Raw genomic sequence first — 18,584 nt, 5'->3', positions numbered from 1 at the left:
GTGTGTGTGTGTGTGTGTGTGTGTGTGTGTGTGTGTGTGTGTGTGTGTGTGTGTGTGTGTGTGTGTGTGTGTGCGCACATGTGCTTGCTTCCTCTATACTGATGTTCTCAAAGTGCCATTTGGGTATCGTTGAACCTCAACATCTAGGAACAGTAACTTGGTGAGTTGTTCAATTTCCATGGTAAATTTAATGCTCGGAAGAACCTGATTTTGCTCGAAAGAAGAAATATTTGCTCGAGTAGGTCAATCTATTATCTTTTTCTCTATTAATATGCACACAACCTCGGCATCATCAAACTGACGAGTTCAACAGAAATATAAAACGAAACTGGAACAGGAACAGTTTATTCTTGCAAAACGTGGACTCTCATACAATAGCGGAAAGAACAGTGTTGAAATTTTTTTTCCAAAAGGGTCCTTAAACTGCAAATAGAACAAGCTTGTAGGACTGATTTGACCACAAAAATAAAATAAGCAAAAACAAAACCTACATCTTACTTTAGTACATTTTTTGACTATTCGATTACAATCAAGATTGAACATATAGTAAAATTATCAATAAATTAGGTTTATAAAAATCTAATATATCTTTTTCATGTTAAGTTTTGCAAATAATAAAAATATCGTACACTTTTTTGTTTTTCAATAAACATATAGGAATGATTCAACTGGTATTGTCAGCTCTGTTTGTCGGAATATGACTAAGATGTAAATAAATGTCATAAACAATGAACACCACAAGAACCAATTTTCATTAACAAAAGTTATTCAAGAGAACACCATTCTCTGTATCTGCAATAAAGTGTGAAATGAGAAGCAAAACACCAAACAGGTCTCACAAAACAGAATGGGCTAGTCTTACTGGTGAAGGCTGATGTCGATCTGCATCGGACAGGTAGAATGATGGATGGAATCAACAGAACGTTAATTGAGTTAGACTAACTGCCATGGGAAGCAAGAAGCTCATGTTTCGGACATTAATCCTTCATCGGAGCAGAAGATCAACAGAAGGCCGATTTTGCTGAGATATAGGCTAATTGCCAGAGACGTCAGCTTCTTGTTGCTTTCCACGGCAGTTAGCATAACTCGATCAACGTTCGGTCGTTTCCAACCAAGGTCTCGCAAAGAAGTGCTCTTTAATTACCTGCTGGACAAAAAAAACATTACAAAAAGGCACACCAAAAAAAAAATCACACGTAGAGTAAAACTCGTGAAATGTTTCCTTGAATCCACCGTTAAGTCAACTTCCATTTTGTGCCAGATGGTCGACGCATTTCCCTGGGGAGTTTTATCAAACTGCAGCATCACAGTACGAATTGCATAGAAGTTTAAATGAAACGTCTACATAAAAATGTGGCAAAAGTATTCCTCATTTTGAGGCCACTGTGATGCGATGACCAAACTCGCAAAGCTTGAAAAATTAAACGGCACTTCACTGATGCCTTTGAAGGACACCCGGGCTTTAATGGTGCAGTCTGTGATGTAAACACTGCAAAAATGTTATTAGGTTACAAAAATACACACTATATAAAAATAAAGAAACTCTGGATTTTAAAAAAACTTGAAGAACATTCTAGTGTTTAGTTGGCAGTGAGGCAGTACAAGCTTGAAAGATGCTTTTAGCACTGTAAGCCTGGTGTTGGCTTAGTGGTTAAGGTGGTGGGCTTGGGATCCTGCGGTCCTGAGTTCAAATCCTGCTTGGCCATTGAATTAATGTGGGGTTTGGCCTGTCATCCTTCTGAGGTCGGCAAAATGAGTACCGGCTTGCTGGGATGATTGAGCCATTAGAGTAACTTGCGTTGGAGTGGCGACCCATCCAGGATTGTGCCCAATAGCCGAGGAGACTGCTTTGGCAGCACCGACACTCTGTACAGAGTATGTTCCCAATGGATTGGATTGGATTATCACTGTGAAATCAGAACGAGACTTGCAGATTGATCAAAGATGAAGAAAATGCAAGTCTGGGAGTAAAGTGAGGTTCTTCAGATAAGAACCCTCATTAAAACTACCTGCCAGAGATGCATCAATTACTTCAAGCATGTCGAATCAGGAGAGGTGATTCTGTGGGTGAAAGCAATCCCATAACCCAAACTCACTCTGGTTAACGGGACCGACGATGTCATGTGACTGTGAAACTCAATCAATCGTGCTCTGCTGTGAAGCCGACTCAAGAGAACAGGGGATAAGATTTTTTGAAAAAGCGGTAAACCTCTCTTTTAAGTACAAAAGTTTGCTGGTGTGCAAAGATACTTTCTTCCCTCAAAAGTATTTTTTGTGGATGGGGGAGGGAAGCTACTTTGCAGTTGCAATAAGGAAAGAAAGAAAAAATCTCGGAATTTGTTCTTGCACTCAAAAGTAATTTCTGAGAATCAGACAGGACCATGACGTCACAATGGATGTCGATTAATTATCGAACCCAATTTACCTTGTATTTCTAGCAAATAGTTGAACTTGATCATATAGTCAAGCAAAGCAAAGCCACATGTGCTGAAAGACATGAGTGTTTTGGTTGCAGAGGCTCTGTTTGTCCTGCAGATTATTTTGCTGGACACGTCTGAGACCATCTGTATTTCGTGTTCTGTGTCCTTTCCATTACTGGGACATTCTTTTGGGGTCGAGACAAAAACGAAATAAATAAATGTCGGGAGACTCAAACTGTAATTCCTGTTTGTGGATTCAGATGTCCATCAATGCATAAGTTGTGCAAGTATCCGTATTCAAAGCAAACGTTGCAGGAGTGGTATGCGAGATGCAGGAGTGAGAGTTGGCACACTCGCCAAAGCGATCATGGCAATTCCCTGGTCACAGCAATGTCACTGCATATTCTGCCCTATCTTGCCTTTTCTTATGCAAGTCATGTTTGTACTCCCATTGACCATTCACTTGTTCCCTAATGCACAAGATGAAATCCCCCTCATCCTCTGTCGTTTCACTCCCCCATGGGAATCGATTACGTATTTAAAATAAAATAAATCTGCACATATCTGATCGTAATGTAATCAATAGAGTTTGAAGGGGGAGGTGGGGAAGTGATAGTAGGGATGGGATGAAGGAGGGAGGGCATGGTCGCCCGAATTAAATTTTCAACAACAGGGACACCATGACCTTGCTTGTAAATCATAGTCAATCAGGCCTTTGCTCCATAAGTATGTTTCAAACAGTAAAACAACTGCCCATAAATGCCATTATCTCGAATTGCGTGATGAATATAGGATTGGTCAAGTGGCATCGGTTAAGTATGAACAACGACACTTTATTTTGGGGGGGATTTGTGTTTTGTGCTCACGAATAGCAATACTTGGGATGTAAAATTGTTTCACTCTGTTCTTCCTTGTTAAATTGGAAGTGGTGTTCAGTGGTAGTTATGAACTGTTGTGATCCACACAGTCACGCTGACAACCACACTGATGCAGCAGCCTCCTCCTCATGGACTGCTTTGTCCAGGCAGTTGTGAGAAGTTTGTCAAATGAATGTGAAAGCTGATACTCAAGGTTGAGTCTATTAATCTGTCTGAAATGTACTTAGTACTTCCAGCAGACCAGATCTATGAAGAGGTCCTAATGGGCCTTCATACTTGGGTCAAACGGCTGCACTGCTCGAAAGATATGGAAGAGGGCACGGTGCAGAAGGGAGCAGGTCTGGGCTGAAAACAGAGTCATCGCCTGAGGAGCAAGAAGTCTGTGTGCCTGCCGCACTGGGAGAGTACTGTTCCAATGGTCCCGAAAGGTCAAGATAGTCCTGTGAGCAGCAGAGGAAGGAATGAAATGTCAGAGTGATGGTGAAAAGGAGGGAGAGAGGGAGAGAGACTCAAAGTTATCAAGCTGTAGAATAATACAATAAAAGGTCGAGCCAGTCTGTGGACTCACCTCATGTGTGGTCATGCTGAGAATGCGGTCAAGATCTTCGACCAGTTGGCGAAAGGTAGGGCGCTGGATGGGCACGGCTGCCCAGCAGTCTCGCATCATGAGATGGCTATGCACAACAGAGAAAAAAAGGGTGTGAGATTTACACAGCAAAAACAACAGAAAACAACCAGTGCAGTTGTCCAAGTTATAGTAATAATGAAAAGAAATAATATTATCGCTAAATTCAGCAAAGAACTTAGTGGTCCGCATGGGCGGCAAAGGAAGACAAAACAAATAAAACAAGTACCATGAAACTGTTAAAATGGCAGTTCATCTGCCATGAATAAAAGAAGAACAAGTCTGAAGACGACGATGGTTCATGAGCAGTATTTGACGATGCAGATTGTTTCAGAAGTCAAGGATGAGACAATGTCAAGGATGAGATGAGACGAAGTTATAAAAATGATCAACATGATGTGGTACGAGTGACAGGTTATTAGCTGCAAAATGTCGAAAACCTGGTTTCGTTCAACAACTTTAAAAATCTGACCTTTGCATAACCTTTAAAGGTCACAAAACAATGTTGTGGACATTAAAATAAGGAAACAGGATACGTGCAATAGCTTATTGGAGTTAGTTCGTCGAAGAAGGTCGAAAACCCGGTTCGATTCCCACAACTTTGAAGATTTGACCTTTGTGAACTTTAAAAGTCAAAGGTCAAGGATTATGACCTTTGGTGCAAAACTTCCTCTGGAACATTCCAGGAGCAATACAACGTCATATAGGCTATATGGCATTTTGCACTCCTCGGATTATTCATACTTTGATGAAATCAGCGTAAAAACAAATTTGAAGGGGGCACCACGGGCAAGGTATTCGAGATAGAGCAAAATGGTTTCAAGACTTTAGGTGGGGAATTTAGGTCTATGAAGACCTCAAGATTATGCATAAAAAATATTGTCATCATAGCTCTCAAAGTTTTGGTGGTCGTATGATTTTTGTCAAAATTCGAAATTTTCTAAGTTCGTGACCTTGTGACCTTGACCTTAGGACGAAAATGAAAAATCGAGCTCCATGGGGCTATGCAGGTGCCATTGCGCTAACTAAATTCCGAAACCCCTGCCAGATTCGACAAACCCCCTAGGAGAAGATGCAAATTGAAATTGGCTACCCCCAAAAACACAATTCGCAATTTTCTAAGTTCGTGACCTTGTGACCTTGACCTTGGGACGAAAATGAAAAAAAAAAAAATCGAGCTCCGTGGGACTATGCAGGTGCCATTGGACTAACCAAATACCGAAACCCCAGCCAGATTCGACAAACCCCTCGGAGAAGATAATTTTTTATGTCAAAATTCGCAATTTTCTAAGTTCGTGACCTTGTGACGAAAATGAAAAATCGAGCTCCATGGGGCTATGCAGGTGCCGTTGGGCTAACCAAATACCGAAACCCCTGCCAGATTCGACAAACCCCCGAGGATAAGATGCAAATTGAAATCGGCTACCCCCTAAAAACACGTTTTTTGGGTGTGGCTCCGCCCATAATGGACGCATCACGCCCATTCTCAGGAAAACACAACTCGATCATGATATAAACCTCCCACCAAAATGTTATCAGGATCGGATCAAAACCCACGGAGCTATGCTCGGGACAGACAGACAGACAGACAGACAGACATACAAACACACAACAATAACGAATATAGTGCTCACTTATTTTTTTCGTGAACCAATTAACGTTTAGGGCTTTACCTTACAAAGGCTAAAGCCCGAAATATTAACTCTTTTAAATTCATTGTGGAACAACTACCACTTCAAAGGTTTGTGGTATTTGTTTTATTTGTGATAATGATCTATATTAATAAATGTCAAGAGTGTATCAGCATGTCAGTCAGTCAGTCAGTCAGAATGTGTATGTCTCCTCCATAACTCAACAAGGACAAATGTGTCCAAGAGCCGCGTCCTAAAGGTTTTGTCTTCACCAGAAGAAGAATGAACAAGAAGTTAAAGAAAAAAAAAAACAACAACAACAACTTCCAATATTTCGTCACATGCCTTGACGGAGCCAATTGCGAGACCCGTCCTGGACGATCGTCGTTCATGACGAGAAAAGTGTATTTCCGAAATTACAATACTTCAAATGGAATAATCTTTAATAGTAACGTGAACTTTTCGAAACTTTAAAGCAAATGTCTGAATACATTTAAAAGTTCATGATAGACGCTCTCAAAAGGCACCCTCAATGTGAGGATGTGTACAGGTGTTTAGTATTTAAGGAGATCCGGATCCTGTATATAAAAGAGCCGAGTCGTAAAGGTTTTGTCTTCACAAGGAGAAGAACAAGAAGAAGAACAACAAGAACAACAAGAAGAAGAAGAAGAAGAAGAAAAAGAACAAGAAGAAAAAGAACAAGAATAAGAAGAACAAGAATAAGAAGAACAACGCCGAGCTCTCAGAGCCACGTGGCGAAAAACCATGAAACCTATCAGACTGAAACTTTGCTTGCACAAGAAGGGAACTCCAAGGAAGTGCATAAGTGAAAATTGGGTGCTTGGGTTAATTAAAACACACCTTTTGAAGATAAGGTATGTCTTGACATGCCATATTTAATTATATCCTTTATCAGGCGCATCCTGGTTACCTCGTTCTCCCTCGCTGGGGTCTTAATTTGCCATTTTGTTCGGCCTGCTCAAAAATGTGTTGACTTGTTCGAGGCCGCAATAGTTTCTTAAAGATAAAGTTTTTTTTCACTTTCCTCACTCACATCATCAAATGCCTGATCATACATACGAATCGCTGGATACATTGTAATGCTGATAAATGCCCAGAGACGCCAGCGTTTGTGGCTTTATTTCACTTCCGCACATGCCATAACCTCGCGAATCTCTTAAACGAAGCTGAATTACAAAATTTAAGATCCAGAATTGAACTTCGCACCAGTTCCGACTGCTTTAAAAAAAGTGTTAATTTGTCCAAATCGGACATATTTGACATTTTGGCGTCTCTGGGAAGTGTTATTATATGACAGATCGGCGATCGTGAATAACTTGCCAAGCCAGCCGTTCCTTATCAACCGTTTCGTTGGAGTATTTCCTTGATAATTATTAAAGCCACTTGGCAAGCGCTCTACAATAGTCGCACCATCACTGAAGACTGTATATCGATCGATTGGAACAAAGTTCACGGGCCACTCGCCCACATTTGGCCCCGCATTGTTCTGCGATGCATCGGAGGTTGGCAGGCTGGCTGAAAATGTGCAGTTGTATTTTACACCACGTTACCCTTTTTGTACGATCTTTCATTATACGACCCGTCACTTTGGCATGGATAAATACATATAATAAACTGAAATGTTTTGTTTATAAAGTTTCTTCAACCGTTTCATTGGATTGCTTGGTTAAAACACTTGGTGAGTGCTCTTTAAGCGATATGCAGTTCGACGCCGGAGTTAGGAAGGCAAAATAAATTGGATGACTACAATGAGTAAAAAATGTATTTTTTTTTTGCATACCATGTTGAGGCTTGTGTCAGAGCTAACATAACATATAATAAGGCAGGAAACAAGAGGGGAGGGAGAGGGAAGCACAAAATAGTGGGGAACAGAGACAATAGCAGAACTGTGGAAGGGAGAGGGTTTGGCAGGGTACACGTGGTAAACACGATGGTATGATAGGGACTTTCAGAAAGGAAAACACGTAATTTCAAAGAGGTGGGTTTGGGGTGGCTTAACGGGGATAGAAAAGATCAAGATTTTGGGTGGGGATAGATATGAGATGGAGGTGAACAGCTGTTTTGAAGACCTGGAGGGAGGAATAGGATTAAAGAGAGTGTAGGAGTTTGTTCCAGAGGTGGTAAAAAAGAGGAATGAAAGAATGAAGGTGAGCAGTGATTCTTGATTTTGGCAGTTTCACCAGAAGGGGTTTTTTGCTGGACCTTGAATGCCCTGCGGAATTATAGTGGGGACGTAGCACAGACAGAGTGGGGGGGGGGGAGTCCGGAAAGGAGATGGTAGAAAACAGAAAGGTCACCGACCTGCCTCCGGTGAGAGAGTGAGAGGCCCAAAGACTCCGGCTTTGTTGTGGGAGATGCCAATGATCCTAAAAGCCTTGGTTTCCACAGTGTGAAGCCGAGCTTGGTGTGAGGCAGGAGCACCACCCCAGAGGGGAAAACAGTACTCCATCAGGCTGTGGATGAAAGCTTTGTAAGTGGATAGAAGCTCAGGTGTGTCAAGGAAGGACTTTGCGTGCCGTAGGATGCCCAGTCGGCGACTGGCTTTGGAGGACAGCTTGGAGATATGGCTTTCCCAGAAAAGATTGTGGAAGAAAGTGAGGCCCAAAAGCTTGAATGAAAGGTGCTTCTTCAAGGGGATTGTTGAGAAAGTAGAGGGAGGAGGGTTCCAGACAGTCCTTTCGGAGAGACATAACGAGGGTGTGAGATTTGTGAAGATTAAAAGACATGCTCCAAGTGTTTGACCAGCTTGTGATTTTGTCAAGGTCTGCAGAGAGTGAAGAGGCTGCTGCCTGCCGATAAGAGGGACGAGAGATGATATGACAGAGGGTGAAGTCATCGGCAAAGAGATAAAGAGGATTTTCCAGAGTCAGAGAGATGATTGATGAAAGCCAGAAAAAGTACAGGGCCGAGAACACTGCCTTGAAAACTCCAGCCTGAACAGGAAGAGGAGATGAGAGAGAGCCATTAATAGCGAGAGCCTGTGAGCCATGAGTGGAGATTGCGTTGGATACCATGAGAAGAGAGTTTGGTGAGTAGTGTGGGATGCCAGACCATATTGAAGGGTCATGATATGTCTAGAGAGATGGCTCTGATCTCATATTTGGCATTTTGGACCTCCATCCGTTGTTGGGAAAGCAGAAACAGCATATCCAGGGTAGTGACCTGGTATAAATCCAAATTGATGGTCAGAAATCAAGTCATTGGAGAAGAGGAAGAATTTTATGTCAGAAGCAATGATGGATTCCTTGACCTTGCTGATGATTGGGAGTAGGCTGATTGGTCTGTAGTTGCAGGGATCAGTTTTTGCACCTTTTTAATGGCGATCAGTCATGTTTGCTGATTTCCAAGCAGATGGCAGATGACCTTGAGTAAATGAGAGGGTGAATATAACAGAGAGAACATGAGCAACACCAACAGAGCAGGTTTATAGAACACGAGGGCTGATGCCATCTGGACTGGTTGCAGAATCTGAGTCGAGGTTTGACAGCAAGCTCTCCACATTGTCAGGAGAAAAGGACACATCGTAAAGGAACAGCTGGGTGCAACTGGGTAAGGTGGGTACAGAAAGCGATGGGTTTGGGGCACAAAATTTAGAAGCAAACACAGAGTTTAGGCATTCAGTCTTTTCGTGTGCGGTGTTAGCTGTGCAGCGATTTGAGGTAAGGGAGGGGATGGAGGGGGAACATACACCAGAAACGGACTTCACTAGATGCCACCAGAATTTGGAGGAGGGAGACAGGCTTGAGAGTTCAGTCTTGAGATGAGAAAGATGTTGTTTCCCGGCTCTCCTCAGGGTAGACACACACTTGTTCCGAGCTTTGTGGAATGAACTGAGATTGCCTTCAGTAAGATTTGCTTTCCATGAGGCGAAGGCAAATTGTTTCAGGACAACAGCCTCGCCACAAGCTTCAGTGCACCATGAGCGGGAGGAAGGTTAGGACAACTGAAGACGAATGGGATAAATCTGTGCATGAGAGAGCAAATTCCTTTGAAAAAATTCGCAGCATGAGTTGATGTCAGTGAGAGTATAAATGGGAGTCTAGAAGTTTGATGGCTGTTTGAAGACCCTGCCACTCAGCCTTAGTGAAATGCTGGACTCGACGGCGCTGAGGTGGTTCTCTAATAACTTCCAGAATGATGATCACTTTAACATTGGACCGATTGGAGCAAAAGAGGAACAGCAGACATTTTCTGGCAAATTGGCCAAAATCAAATCCAGAACAGATGGAGTACCATTGGCTGAGATCCGGGTCGTGACATTGACAGACAGTGTCAGTCCCAATGAGTTGCAGAAATCCTTTGCTGAAGTGCCATGGCAGGTGAGAGAGGTACCCACACCTGGCCAACTGGCATGATGGCAATTGAAGTCACCACATATGAGGAAGAGGGGGTTTGAATGAATGAATCAACACATCATGACAGGATAGCCAAGAGGTACGCAAGCTCGCTCTAAGTTGTCTAGCCTGGGTTCGAATTCCGACCGAGCTACACAAAATGTCATCCCGGTGTTTCACAGGCAGGGTGATTCATCAATGTGTTTGCCGTCTCTCGGATAGATGTTAAACTGGGTGTCAGATCTGCCAAAATCCCTCCTCCTCACCTCTCTCTCCCCCCTCCCTCTCTCTCCCCCCTCCCTCTCTCTCCGCCCCTCCCCCCTTCTTATTCCCGACAGCAAAGCGCACGTTATATTGACGAGTCAATTAATATATTAACAAACCCAAACACATTAAAGAAAAGTAGAGCAAAGTTGATGGCATGCCATTGCAAATCCCCATGCTTCCCACCTAAAGCAAAGCTGAAATATGGCAAACAGTTCCACCAGGAATGGGTCAATTATCAAATTTTGAGGTAAAAAAAAAAAAATCTTATTTTGACCCCTGTGAATCTCTACCCCCTGGAGCATGAACTGGGTGTCAAATCCCCCCAAAAATTGTGACATATTTCATGTATCCCCTAATGATTACACACACAAAGTGTCATTTGAAAAATGTTTTAAAATGTGCGTGTTATTGCATTTTCGGTTTTTGTTCCCACCCCAAGGGGTGGGGTAAAATGTACTGCTTTCACACCTTCTTACCATGTGGTGATCATAACTACCAAGTTTGGTGAATTTCTACACAAGCGTTAAGGAGGAGATAGCGTGACAGACGGAGCAGATTACAATATCCCCCCGTTTTTTCAAAAATCATGGGGGACCATGACCAGATACGGAGCTGATCTCAAAACCCAAAACAGAAACGATTTATAATGGCTATGAAACCACACTTTGCAGGGCTTACAGTTCATGTGAGCAGAGAGCGGGCTTGTCCATTCGATGTCCTTCCTTTAGCAGTTTGAAAAGCTCCTCCACTGGAATGCCAGGATATGGTGAACCCCCAAGTGTGAAAATTTCCCAAAGAAGAACTCCAAAGGACCAGCTGCGAAACAAGAAAGTTTGTTTAATATAATGATGTGAGGCTTATGGTTTTATGGTGTTTGATCACATACAGGACAGACATTAAGAGATATAGTTGTACTTTCATGCAAACTACAAGGACATGGAAGAAAAATGGACACAACAGAGTGTATGGAGTTCATCCAGGGATGCAAGCAGCTTGATCAGTGTGTTCAGATGGGAATGCCAAACAGGCCGACCCAAACATAATTCCTGTAGTTTGCGCATGTGTAATAAATTGAATATTTTCATAGAGAGATGAAAAATAAAAAGGGAAATTTAAATTTAAAGTATTGAAGATATCAAAACCTTACATTTATTTGTTATGACAGACAGAAAGCTCGAGTAATGGGAATTAGTACGTCGCATATCAATCAAGATATGCTGTCCTATGTCTGATGGATTTCCGGAAAAGGATTATCCCATAGTGCAGTAGAGTGACCAGTAGAGGGAAGCATTGTAAAAGCTGGGAATTTGCCACCACAGCTGACCAGCTCGCTAAACCTTGCGGGTGAGAGTACGAAGAAGGCAGGCCGAATGTGCCACGTTGGCTCATTACCAATTCCTTTTGTGCGTCATGATCAAGTGCATGCAACACAGCAATTTCACAACTACCTTCTGTGATTTGCACAAAACAATTATCCACAGATTACTACTCGGCTTTGTTTTCTGCGATAAACGGCCCTGAATTCCAAGAAGGCTTTCAGTGGTCACATTTAACAAGTCCCAATGCAATATTCAACAATTACAGAGCACAGGAAATGAACAATTCCACCTAACTAATGGGATTTTCAGGGGTTCATATAAAAGCCTGCAGACTAAACAACAACAAAAATTGGGGTTCTCAACATATTTTGCAGCTTATGTCCGTTTTAAGAAACGAAGCACATTTTGGGGGTTTTCTTTGCACAATATTCGTGAACATAGTTTGACGAGGTTTGCTTTTCAAACTTTCAAATCCCAGGCACTGTCGGTTTGAAATTTGTTTTGTAGCCACCATATGAGTCAAAGGACAAAGGTCTGCAGAACAACAATTCTGCTTCAACACATTAATGGCTACAGGCACCTGTACATGCTAAAGCAAACATCAACGCACGTATGTAACTATCAGACTCCTACGTATAATGGAAAAGTAATATATTTGTGGGTAAATCAAAAGATCTTTACAAGCCTGTTACAGAAAATGCCATCTAGACGGGTAGTAATAATACATCAGATTATGAAAGGTTACGTCAACAACCATCACTTGACAGATGTTTCAGATTAAAGTTCTTTTCAGCAAGACAAAATTGCTCATACTAAGTTAATGAAAACATGGCTGAATGGTAGCCTTAAAAACTTCTCCGAATTGAAAGAAAAATAAACGTTCCTGCTGAAAAAACAAGGACACACAGGAAAAGGAATGGAACATTAGAATCAAAGTAGAATCAAAGTGAGAAATAAGAATAAACAACAAAAAAGGAGCAGTTCATCAGAATATAGAATTGAAATTGAAGATTTTGAAATCCATCACCAACCTACAAAGAGATCTTGATGGTCCTGCAAAAATGACGCAGAAGGTTGATAAAGAGATTCAATTGATGGGGGATGGGGGAAGAGGGGACAACTGGACAAGACTGTGTGAATGTGTTTGCAAATCAGTCACAAACACTGACGACAGCATTTTCTCAGTAACCGTCAAAATAATGATAACAGTGCAGTCAAATATACACAGACATCTGCACACTTACACATCACTCTGGTGGGTGTACACCCGGTCAAACAGTGCTTCCGGAGCCATCCACTTCACCGGGAGCCGGCCCTGTTGAAACAAAAAGGGTGTTCATACAGCCGTTATCTGGTGTGCAAATCACGTCACGATGGGGAGAAATAAATTCACGAGAGAAAGATCTAATGGTCCGATGTTTTATGATACTCACATTGGTCGTCTTTTTGTAGTAATCGATATAATTGACGTCTCGTGCAAGGCCAAAATCAGCTATTTTCATGATGTTTTCATCAGTGACGAGAACATTTCGTGCCGCAAGGTCTCGGTGGATACACTGTTTGGGCAAAAAAAAAACACCCCAGGTTAGCTGATAATCATGTAGGATGATTCGCTGCGTTTCCAACTGAAATGGTGCCTGACGTCTCAAGTTAAAGGCCAACATGTCAGAATAATAAAAAAAGACTCGCAAGGTGGAGTCTAAAATTATGAAATGCACCGCATAGGTTGCACCATCTGGCCTGAATGACGCTAAAACATGATATGGGGTTAATTCAACGATTTACGTCTGGTGATACTTAGTACCATTAATACACAAGGGATGAGCGTCGGTGTAAAGGAAGGTGTCTATGGATCAATCCTGACGATCTAACACATCACAAAGATGCTTCATCAAAATTGACATCAAAGACTGCGGTCGTCAGGACAGGTTTGCGGAGTCCACCACAAACGAGTTCTACGTCACGTGGGAGGAGGGTTATCATCTTGAAGTATCCCACTGTTATCTGGATAAAAAAGTAACATGAGAGGGTAAACCTCGAAGGCTACAATCTCTAGATCGATTTCCTCTGCAATGTGATGGCAGGTTTTATACCACATGATCCTCTGAGAGTTCCTCACATCTGGAACCATGGTGCATCTATCTTCTAATGATTCATGATGATTTCACACTACGACGCAAACCCAGACACCCATTCTGAACATTCTTAGTCCTTTTCCAAAATGAAGGATTCAATCAAATTGTAAGTGCAAATCATATCATGTAGTCTAGAACATATTTTGAAGAAAAAAAAAGGCTTTAAAAAAGGTAGTTGGAAGCATTTCATGTTAATGATTGGCATTCAGACTCATTTTGTATTTTAGGATTTGCTGAGTTTGATCAATTGTTTGCCACATTTGATTCTGAGTTTTTAACCCTATAATGGCCATATTCTATTTTGTTTTGTCGAAATATTGTCAAAGCTTCACCAATCTTCATTTCAACAAGATATTTCAGTTTTATAAGGTTTTATTGGCTCGAGAATTCAACTAAAATACACAACAGACTGTGAGAAATTTAGAGTATGTATCAACCTCATGTCCGCTACAATTCAAAATGACCACTGAGGCAGTACTTAATGATTGGCAATAAAAGACACAAGAAGGAGGAGGAGATTGGGACCATACTCTGTGCAGAGTGTTGGTGCTGCTTCAGCAGTCTCCTTGGCTATTGGGCACAATCCTGGATGGGTCGCCACTCCGACACAGGATACCAGCATGCTGGCACTCATTTTGCCGACCTCGGAAGGATGACAGGCCGAATTAGCCCCACCTGGTATTAATTCAACAGCTGAGCAGGATTTGAACTCAGGACCCCAGGATCCAAAGCCCACCACCCTAACCATTAAACCAACACCAGGCATACACAAGAAGGCTTTTCATTTAAATTCCCCAACAGCAGGCAGAAGAAAAGTAATTAAGCCTCCTACATTCCCTTAAATAACAAGGTAAATTACCCCTTCCAGATGACCATAATACACCCCCATTTCCTCCCAAACACCAAATAAATCAAAGACAAAGCAATTCCATATGACAGAAGTCCTATGAAGACTGGTATTTAATTTCAGATAAATTATGCATAATATCAGTTCTCCAAAATGTTCTGACATATGCTGTCTTGGCTATGACATCTGTAACCTTCGGTACATGGTAATCTCAGTCGTCTGCGGCTGCAACGCATACTGAGGCAGCTATTGGTGCACCCACACAACACGATCTCTAAACACGCTTTAGGAATCGGAGGGAGCGGAGAGTACGTATGGCACCAGCTTCTCATCTTTGTGGGTCCAGCCCATGGGTGGAGAGAGTGGGATCAGTTCCAAACACTTGCTTGGTAGTGCGCACACGTAATGCAAAACCGAGCTGCATCAGATGTTGGAGGTAGAGTTTCTTGAGACCCCCACATGCAGGATAACTTGATTCGTGCCTCGTCACAACTGTCCACATCTGGTACTCCATACACTTTGTAGATGAAAACCTCAAATGATTTGATGATGTCATCAGTAATGTCACCTTTGCCGAGACTGTCCAACGGGTTATGGTGTTCCTTGAACAATAGTGAAGCAGTCAACTTGCTGTGACCAAAGAATTGAGAGACACTGTCACACCCCATGAAGGAATGAAAGTCAAGTCTTGCATCATCTTGAGGGGCTGCCAAGTGCTTTCAAACAGCATGCACTGGAATAAACTTGGGGGTCTTGGCAGTCATATTTCATCCACAAATATGAACATGACATTTTGTCCAAATAGACCAGCAATAGCACCAGTACATCAGTGTCGCACACTGACACGACTCTCGAGTCCACATTGGCATGAAGGCAGTGGAGTACAAGACAGGCGTCAGCCTCTTCATATGCTGTTACATCAATCTCCGGGTCTGAAATCTTCACCCTTGTAGGTTCTGCAAATCCTCTAGAGAAACAACAATTTTGTTTGTAGGGCTGTATTCAATCAGGTGATCAGCGAGAAACAAGGAAAGATCTTCGCTGTTTTCTTCCAGTGTCATAAAGTTTGACCAGTTTGCTGGTAACGGTACTGTGCGACTTTCTACGCGATGCCTCACAAGTTATAACCCGTGTTCGCGTTTCACTCGTGCCTGCTTTAATGGAGTCTTTCCAATAACTATCAAATGCTCCATCAATCCTGTCATAGGCTTCTCCCATGTTGTATACCGTTTTGGCAAATGTTTCTGCATTTTCACCAAATGTTGTTTTGTCTGTTGGCGTTCCTCATAGTCATCACCAATGCTTGGCCATCAAAACTAAGCAGGTTGTCACACTTAAAAGCACAGTTGTCAGGGTAGTGACTTCAGTGGTTAGCACTTTGGCTAGCAGTGATGTATTGGCAGTGTGTAGGCTTCTATCGGTTTTTGCTCGAGACAGTGGCACTGGCGTCAGCTCGTGCTGTAAGATTTTTGTCTAGGTGGACTGCGCGCCCTGCTCTGTAAGCAGTTATTAATCTTTTAAAGATATTTCTATCCACTTTAATAGAGTTCTGCTTGTCTTTTGTTTGGTCTACTACGATATACAACGAGGCAAATGTTGGAATCTTATGCTTTTGTATGGGTACACATACACAAGTAAACGTACGAGTTAGGATGCTCATACAATACACATACATTGGCTTGGTGTAGCCTGGTAAAAATGACATGCAAAGTAAGCACAAAATATAACAGGCAAAATAATGAATCTGAGTGAGTGCGGCGTTTTGGGACCGTAGATAAAATTTTCTTGTAACTCTCTACAGCAAGATGGAATCTTCAAACATAATACATACACACTTATGACTGGCTCATATCGGCAAACAAATTCACAAAACATGAAATAGTTTGGTTGCATTGCAGTCCAATTGTCAAATCGCCAGAATTTCAGCACATCTGTAAACCCGCTCTATGTATTAGCTCCTAATAGACATTTTACCACTTATTTATGGCCAATGCTGCACAGAATATCTAATTGTCACGACTAAGCGGTGTTTTGTGCGACATTTTTATTGACAATACTCCAGCCCATGAGTCACGTGAATGTGCTGAAAAACGGCCATTATTTTGAGTCAACTATTAAAGGATTAAAAACTTAAAATAGAGTCTGGCAAACACTTGATTCGGATTCAGGATACCAAAGTACGTCAAGTAACAATAAGTGCCCACCATTAACATGACATTCTTCTATCGTTCATTGGTTTTCCAAATTTGACCCTGTCTAATGTGAATTTCCACAATTTTCTCAGTTGTTCCTTCTTTGTGTTTTTTCTTTGGTTGAGGTTCTCCTTTCTGTGCTCAAAGCTCTTTCCAAGTTTTTCCGTTTCAGGTACACATTCCTTGATAAACTCTTTCAGCAGTATCGACACTTTTACAACACACAGACAAGCTGTAAAGGCTCACATTCTCAAACCTTAAATTCTTCTGCGAACTTATATTGTGAAACAAATATCACACCCCTACTGCTTCTCCTTATACACTATGATGGTCCATAAAGATCAAAGCAATTGAGCAGGGTTGGTACAAACTTCCTAATGTATCAATGGTTTAAGTTTTCACGGTTCGTGTTGATGGTGGGGAAGGTGCAAGCTTGTGGATATAGGCTGGTAAAAGCACCTTTTTTGAAGCCAAGTACTCCATCCCTCGTGCTACTTGGTATGCACATGAAACCAAGTCCTGGAAGGTGAGCTGCTCTGGAGGCAAGGAAGTGACATCGAACGAATAATCTTCGCCGGCGGGTCGTCGCATACGTAGGTACTCACGCAGGTTTCCTTTGGCAGCAAATTCCACAATGACATACAGCGGACCTATGGGCAAAAAACCAGACATTTAACTATTTAAATAAATACACAAATAAAACATCAAAAAAACATACTGCACCCTATTTATCATTGTTGATGTTGTTGTGGCATACTCTATTTACAGTGTCAGTGCTGCTGAAGCAATTTCCTGGCAAGGGTTATACTGGGTGGTTTGCTATTGCCTTTCCAGCATTGTTTGTCCATGCTCTTTCCTTTTAAGTGCTGAGTGCCAAGCAAGGAAGCAGCATGTAGCATTTTTTTTAAAATAAAGTCTTTGCTTTGACCTTTGACGCACCGAAATCCCAGACTCAGAGCAGACATTCAAACCATTATGTCACCGAGTTTGGTTATTATTATCATTAATTACCATAATAATGATAATGATTAGCCAGGCTCGACCTGAACTCAGACAGCATAGAGCAGAAAGTGAAAATTATGAACAGACCAGTAAAAGGTCCTTTCTCTCAAAATGCACAAACATTTGCAAGTGACAGCTTATTGAGGGGGCAGTTGGCAAAGGTTCACCAATGCCTGAGACCTCACCATTCTGCGTGCATGCTCCGAGAAGGTTTATGATGTTCTTGTGCTTTCCGATGGTTTTCATCATTTCCATTTCCGACACAAGGTCATATAGGTCTTTGTCTGTGGCATCGTCTGCAAGGCAATGGTTGAAACTATGAGGTCTGGTGATTGAAAGAGAGAAGGAAAAAGAAAAAGTGCAGTGTTCTATTTATTGATTTTTTTATTTTTAAATATCACATCACTACTATGATGGTATTTTGTTTTTTGCCAAACAAATAACAGACAATGTGTAGCTTTTCTGATTTAGCTGATGTTGACAACCTGTTTGGCCGCAGTATCATGAGCAGCAGGTGTCGAGGACAGCAGGTACGACCGCAAAGCAAACATTGCAAAAATAGTTCACCTCACAGGTTCGGAAATGTTAAGACATCAGCATGAAGAGATATTTGATCAAATTGCTTCGAAATGTGTAATTGGGTCAGAAAGATCAGTTTGGACAAGATTAGTAAAAGTGGTGTTTGCAGCCACTCTGCAAATGCCAGTACGCTAAACTGACACACAAAAGGGTGCAAGCATTCTGCTTTTTAAATTGGGGAAATAACTCCACAACATTGTGGTCATCACAGATAAAGCTTCGGGATGTGGGGACACTTTCCCTCCTTGTCTACACTCTCAACTGTGTGTTTGTTTGTATGAAATGAAATACTGCACAGGGAAACTTAAGTCATACGTAGAAAGCCGTTTGGCCA

The 18,584-nt window shown here is 41.9% G+C and overlaps 1 protein-coding gene across 7 annotated transcripts in view; it reads right to left on the bottom strand.

Annotated features, from left to right (window-relative positions):
* Positions 1 to 329: 329 nt before the first annotated feature.
* The window catches only part of LOC147015702 (fibroblast growth factor receptor 2-like), a 131,672-nt gene continuing 113,417 nt past the window's right edge, over positions 330 to 18,584 (bottom strand). For all 7 annotated transcript variants that reach the window (XM_085848112.1, XM_085848113.1, XM_085848111.1 and 4 more), the window contains exons 16-22: positions 17,857 to 17,967; positions 17,129 to 17,319; positions 12,929 to 13,051; positions 12,740 to 12,810; positions 10,855 to 10,992; positions 3,867 to 3,972; positions 330 to 3,738 (exon numbers count right to left, since the gene is read on the bottom strand). In XM_085848112.1, the coding sequence (XP_085704238.1) occupies positions 3,580 to 3,738; positions 3,867 to 3,972; positions 10,855 to 10,992; positions 12,740 to 12,810; positions 12,929 to 13,051; positions 17,129 to 17,319; positions 17,857 to 17,967 (899 nt within the window). In that variant the 3' untranslated portion in view covers positions 330 to 3,579. The remainder of the gene's footprint in view (positions 3,739 to 3,866; positions 3,973 to 10,854; positions 10,993 to 12,739; positions 12,811 to 12,928; positions 13,052 to 17,128; positions 17,320 to 17,856; positions 17,968 to 18,584) is intronic.

This window comes from Eptatretus burgeri, chromosome 12 (assembly GCF_056783735.1).
Source record: "Eptatretus burgeri isolate ZD-2024b chromosome 12, Ebu_testis_v1, whole genome shotgun sequence".
Classification (NCBI taxonomy): Eukaryota; Metazoa; Chordata; class Myxini; order Myxiniformes; family Myxinidae; genus Eptatretus; species Eptatretus burgeri.
This window is presented reverse-complemented; position numbering and strand designations above follow the sequence as displayed.